The sequence below is a fragment of the Wolffia australiana genome, chromosome 2, assembly GCF_029677425.1.
Source record: "Wolffia australiana isolate 7733 chromosome 2, ASM2967742v1".
Taxonomy (NCBI): Eukaryota; Viridiplantae; Streptophyta; class Magnoliopsida; order Alismatales; family Araceae; genus Wolffia; species Wolffia australiana.
Window position 1 is genome coordinate 16,657,910 of NC_135836.1, and position 6,213 is coordinate 16,664,122.

The 6,213-nt window shown below is 40.4% G+C and overlaps 1 protein-coding gene and 1 long non-coding RNA gene across 4 annotated transcripts; one reads left to right on the top strand and one right to left on the bottom strand.

Annotated features, from left to right (window-relative positions):
• Nucleotides 1-1,083: 1,083 nt before the first annotated feature.
• On the bottom strand, nt 1,084-2,729 carry LOC144717028 (protein VACUOLELESS GAMETOPHYTES-like). Of its 2 annotated transcripts, none has more exons than XM_078592343.1 (2): nt 1,729-2,729; nt 1,084-1,366 (listed from the first exon to the last, which is right to left on the bottom strand). In XM_078592343.1, exon 1 carries the CDS (start codon nt 2,621-2,623, stop codon nt 1,757-1,759), a length of 867 nt encoding a protein of 288 aa, XP_078448469.1. In that variant the 5' UTR covers nt 2,624-2,729; the 3' UTR covers nt 1,084-1,366; nt 1,729-1,756. The 2 variants fall into 2 exon arrangements, with proteins under 2 accessions (XP_078448469.1, XP_078448468.1); XM_078592342.1 differs by having other exon boundaries at nt 1,084-1,325; nt 1,729-2,726.
• Nucleotides 2,730-3,370: 641 nt separating this feature from the next.
• Nucleotides 3,371-4,570, top strand: LOC144715431 (uncharacterized). Of its 2 annotated transcripts, XR_013584633.1 has the most exons (3): nt 3,371-3,456; nt 3,614-3,855; nt 4,421-4,570. It is a non-coding gene; the product is annotated as an uncharacterized LOC144715431 (long non-coding RNA). The 2 variants fall into 2 exon arrangements; XR_013584632.1 differs by lacking the exon at nt 3,371-3,456 and having other exon boundaries at nt 3,608-3,855.
• The last annotated feature ends 1,643 nt before the right edge of the window (nt 4,571-6,213 follow it).

A 6,213-nucleotide genomic window follows, 5' to 3' on the forward strand; every position in this document is an offset into this window, starting at 1 on the left:
AATATAAGCCACAAGGAGAGGTTGAAAGATTTAAACGTAGATTAGTGTCTAAAGGATATGCACAATTTAGCATTATAGACTATCTTGAGGCATTTGCATTCATGGAAAAGATGAAGAATGTGAGGATAATTATCTTTCTAGTCTCTATTTCAGATTCAAAGTTACGTCAATATGGTGTAAAGGGTGATTTTTTACCATGTAGAATTAGAGGAGGAAATATAAATGGATATGCCACTTGGTTATGATAAAGAATCTAATGACAAGCTTTGCAAATTGCAGAAGATAATCTATGGGTTGACAGTATCACCAAGATCTTGGTTTGGAAAGCTTACTAAAATAATGAAAAAGTTTAACTAGGAAGAGAGTAACCATGACCATTCTTTATTTAGAAACACAATAGGGTGATAAAACTCATCATCATATTAGTTTATGAAAATGACTCATTGTGACTGGAGATGACAAGAGATAAAAATCTTATGCTATTAATTATCTCAGAAATTTGATATGAAATACTTGGCGGTTTTGAAATATTTTCTTGGTGTAGAAGCTTGATGTCTTTCTTCTTGTTTAGTTTTATCACAACAGAATTATACCCTTGATTGCTGATAGAAACACATTATCAAGAGTCCCAACTTATTGATACACTAATTGATTATAATCTCAAACTGAAAATGGAAGAAGATGCTGAGGACCTAATGTCATGCATCTCAATGACTCATTGGTAAAATATTTACTTTTCTCATACTACTCCAGGTATATCTTATGATGTAAATAATTTAAGTCAATTTCATGCAAGGACCTAATATTAAGCATGTGAAAGCTGCTTTCATAATTTTGAGATACCTAAAAGGAAAGATAGGATATGGGTTAGTCTTCAACAGAAATTATGTTTTGGATTTAAATATCTATACTGACACAGAGTGTACAAGTTCATTGGTAGATCGTAGGTCAACTATAGGAATGTGTACTTTTTAGGAGGAAATCTAATTACTCGGAAAAGCAAGAAAAAAAAAATAGCATCTGAAGCATGTGTAAGTGAAGCTGAATGGATAAACTGTACGTTTAGTGAATTAAATACGATACTACAGGGTCCAATTAAGTTGTTGAGCAATAATAAATCAGCAATAAACATGGTCCACGATCCGGTTCTACAAAAAAGGACAAAACACGTTGATATTGATCTATGTTTCATCAAAGAAAGACAGAAGGCTGGAGACATGTTTACAATTCCACCGACATCTACTCCAAGGGACTGGTAAGACTTCAATATTTAAAGCTTATTCAGGAGCTCAGGATGGAGGGAATCCACATTCGCTTGAGGGAAGCTGTCCACAAGAAGGCAGATCAGTCACTGAACTGGTTGTGTCTGAAAATCAAGATGAATTATTACGAGAGTATAATGTTTCCCCTTTATTCCAGACCTAAAACACACTAATCTGCAGAGTTAAGGTAAGTTGTTCTTGAATCTCAGTTTTCTCAAGGCCCACAAAAAGGAGATGACAGAAACGCCATCTGCATTTCATCACAAGATACATTACCTACACTCAGATCAACTCATATGGTGCTAAAACAACCTGACAAATAACGCCAATGATTCAGTTAAACTACTGCTCGAACCTAAAAGACCAACATCCGGGCAGAGTTTAATCTACAAGTTCACTTAAGAAATATCAGCCCAGATCATCGCAGAAAACCACCGAGTCAGAACAAGTAAATGCCACAATTCACCTGCCATATATTCACATTTCATCTCGTTCTAAGCTCCTGTTTCACCGCCACCATCGTTTGAGAACGTGCCTATCACAGACTCAGCAAACGTCTGTCCCACTTGCTGGGCAGCCCCATCGACGAACCCAAGGACTGCCGCACCCATTATATCGTTCGCCGTCACCGCGTTGTTATTGTTGTTCATCGGCGGAACTTCAGCAACGACGGGGTTACCATTCGGATAGCCCACCGGTACTTGTTGCGGACAAGGTAAGCAAAGCAGGGTTCCTACAGCCACGTCTGGGTACAACGCCGGGACGCGCAGAGGCTGTCGCTGGGCAAACTGATTTCCTCCAGCCATGGCCGCTGGCTGCCTGGCGGGGGCGATAATTGACGTTGCGCAGCCAAGATGAGCGTCAAACTCGCAAGAGCCGCAGCGATACAGCCAATGGTTAGAGCCGATATGACCGCAGATATCGCAAGTGAAGCCGCGGGTCTCGTAGGGGGGATTGAAAGCGAGCGTTAGCGCGTGTGGGTGAGAATTATGGCCGAGGAATAGAGGCTTTGACGCGCAACTGACGTGCAGATCGACCTGACAGTGGCCGCAGTGGTAGGAGAAGCCGGTACCGCTAAGTCCGCAGGCGTCGCAGTTGAAAAACCCTTCTGGGTAAGCCGGCGAGACGAAGAGGACGAGGGAGTGGAGGGGATGGTAGGGGTGTTGGATTAGCTCTGGCGTCTTTGCGCAGGCGAGGTGGAGGAAGAAGCGGCAGGGGTTGCACGAGTAAGCCCAGCCTCCTGGAGCTTCTCCGCAGCAAGTGCACTTTGCCCCCGCCAGGCCTTCCCACGTAGAGGAAAGCACGAGGGGGTGTGCATGGCTCTTGTGCCTGATCGTAGACTCGTGCTCTAGCTTCCCCATCTCTCTCTTCTTTCCTTCTTGCTCTCTCTGTTCTTCTCTCCCGGATCTCTTCCTTCCTGTTTCTCTATCGTTGAGGACCAGTTGCGAGGTGTATCTTGGAGGAGAGAGGTCGCGTGTGCAAGGCGCGCTTTGACTTTTGATACCTTCTCTTAGCCGTCGGATTTCTTGATTTCTGGTAGAACTTCACGCGGTGTATTTGTCTCTCGTGTGGGTGACTGGTCAGTGGATAGAGTTTGGTTCGTTGAGGTTGCTACTCACAAGTTCAAAATATGTTTTCTGGCACTAAATGTCGTGATTTTTATGTAGGAAGGTCTTGGGCTCTTGGCAAGTGCCAAGTGGGTGGTTCGGATTGCAGCCCGAGCGGTTTGGCGCTGTGGGAAATTTACTCACATGGGGAGAATTTAAAGTTGTAGGAGTGGGATATGCGAGCCGAGTCAACGACCTAGCCTCGTTAATTTATTCTAAAGAGGGACCTACAAAACTGTAGAAGATTCTAATATGAGGTGACATCTGATGGGTTGTCGTTGGATAAAAGGTCAGGACTCAAGAGATTGGCTAGAAATAACTGCATCTCCATTTAAGAAGGATTGACAGCATTATTAAGGCTACTCAGTCCTAGAAATGAAATGTATGTTATCCTAGCATATCACCTTTCGTGGTCTTCCACAAACCACTAAAGTTGGTCAAAATTACTGATAAAACAGCGTGAATCTGACGACTAGGCTCAGAGTGCTCAACTTGATCTTTCTTCAAACGGATTTAATGGATGTAGTGCAGGGACGCAACGCGACGCAGATGGTTTGGGACGAAATTTGTCCCTTCCTACGTCCCATGTAAGTGTAGGGACGAAGGATGGAAAAACTATCCCGTCCATTAATCGCGGGAACCGTCCCGTCCTTCATCCTGGACGGAAAATTATAATTAAGTTATATTTTTAATTATAAGTTGTAAGCTTTCCTATTTTTAACGCATAGTTCCCGCACGGCGCAGGATGATCCTCTGAAGGAAGGGAGAAGAAGAAATTGTAGGGCATCCTCTGGAAGTCTGAAGGAAGAAGAAGACCACCAGGGCACCAGGCACAGGGCGATCCTCCATTCGCAGCTTGAGTGTCTCCAAAATCCGAATATTATTACGCATCTTCGCCTTGCTCGACACCCACTTCCCTGACCGGCCCGAGCCTCTTTATTCCCCTCACTGCATCATCGAAACCGGGGAAGAGGATCTCATTCCTGGTACATCCATGCATCTCTCTCTCTTCATCTCCACATCCATGCATCTCTCTATCTCTCTATCTATCTCTCTACATATCTTTTTATTCAATATTTATGGGTTCATTCACCTGGTTCATTTTGCCCAGAACTTTTAAATCTTTAGTGGTGTTAACACGTCATTTGACCTATTATTTTTCTCAACCTTTTTTTCCTGGTGGGGTTCTGTTGATTAGCTTCTCCCGTGGTCCCTCCCACATCCCAAGTTGCTCCCAGCCCATCAATCAACGCGGATCTATCTTTCATCTATTTATCCATCCAGCCGTCCATCTTTGTAGCTATCTATCTATCCATCCATGAATCTATTAACTATCTATCCACCAATCCATGCATCTATGTAACTATCTTTCCATCTATCCATGCATCTTTGTGACTATCTATCCATCCATCCTTGCATCTTTGTAATGATCTATCCATCCATCCATCTTTGTACTTATCTATCCATCCATCCTTGCATCTTTGTAATGATCTATGCATCCATCTAAATCCATTTATTAAGTCTCACCTCGATCACTCTATTTACCTTCAGGAAGTGGCTAGGCTTTGGTCGTGGGGGAGGCAGCTACGGTGCTTACCGGCCTTGTACTGAAAATACTTTATATTAAAGTAATCAGCAGGATTTTCTGTTCCCTTCTCATGTTGTTTGTCTAATTTCCTCGAACTGAAAATACTTGTTTCACAGGGTGTGTAAGCATCTTTTGTTAGTCATGTCCTTTCGTGAAAGATGTTTCTTACTCTTCTTAAATATCATTCACAATCATTTACTCATAATCTGAAGTCAGGTATATTCTCAAGAGCAATACCAGAAAAGAGTTGACATCTCTGTGACTCTCGCATTGCAGTATTTAAAGGGACTGCATGAACATTTAAGTAAGTTGATGTCTACAAATTAAATTAATTTGAAAAATTAAAAGTTTTATATTGTTTAAATGCTCAGCTCGAATAATTAACCTCTAGAAAAGCAATATTCAATTTCTTAAAGAGGGAACCGATTTTTTAGGTCTCGGTTTTCCCTATTCACTGATTTAAGTAATCAAAATTGAACCCATAAACATAATATTTTAATAAGTAGAGCACGATAATAATAAGTAATAGCGCAATTTTTTGTTACCTTCAGGGATGCTAGAATTAATTTCTCCATATCTAAAACTAAGGAATCAAAATTGAACCCATACACATAATATTTCTCCATATCTATAATTAATTTTGATTTATTAAGCTCCCCAAGTAAATTCGATTAATTAAATTGGAAATGGACTCAACTGTAATTAAAAAAATACTTACCCTCAAGTGGGGATTTTAATTTATTTGAAAATCCATACATTTTTTGGGAATTAAACAAAAATTCTGCCAATTTTTTTTCGACCACATTCGTCCATCCACCGTCCAGGACTATCGAATGGACGAATTTCTCGTCTGACAGGACAAAAATCGTCCCGTCCTATCGTCCGGTGGACGATTTTTTGTCCGCAAGTTCGTCCAACCCCCCTGGACATGACAATTTTTTTGTCCCGGGATGAAATACCGTCCCGTCCGCGTCCCTGCACTATAATTATGGAATAGAAGGCGAGTTTAAGAGAAGAAGGTCGACTTTAAAGTTGGACTCTTAGATATTCAACCCTCAACCAACCTAGGATGAAAGGGCAACCAGATTCAGAAAAGAATGACGATCCTAACTGAAACATTAGAACCTTCTATCTAACTCAATTACCTTAAGCACAATGTGTGGTAGCATTAAAAGTAGATGCGTGCAACACTAAGTCTCACACCCCGTGTATCCAAAGATCATGTCCGTTATTTTTGCGATAACCAATCCAAGTGATGGAGGAATCATGTATTCTTAATTCCCTTGTACTTGAAAATGTGCAAGAATGAACTATACAATAGAAGCTTTAATATAATACCTACACATATTTTATTGGAGTCATCAAAACGCAGCAAGTATGTTTGTTCGAAATAATGGGATTATCCACCGACACATCTTGATCAAACACTCCATCTATCCTTTAAAGATATGAGTTCAATGCCAATCATGCCCACCAAGGTCTTTGGTCCATATATAGTAAGACTGCAATGGCTTCATTACTTTTATGTTACATTCCATTCAACAAATCTAATACGTACAACTTTTCAAATATAATTGAAACTTTTATCTCAGATTAAACAGAGAAGTCACGTAAACATGTATTAAAATAATTTTATTTATATAAACCTGAAATTTATTAAAAGTTGAAAAGTTTATTATTAGATAACACAACCTCCGTTTAAATCTTACACAAAATTATTATTTTATTAATTAAACATATAAATAAAATGGATTAT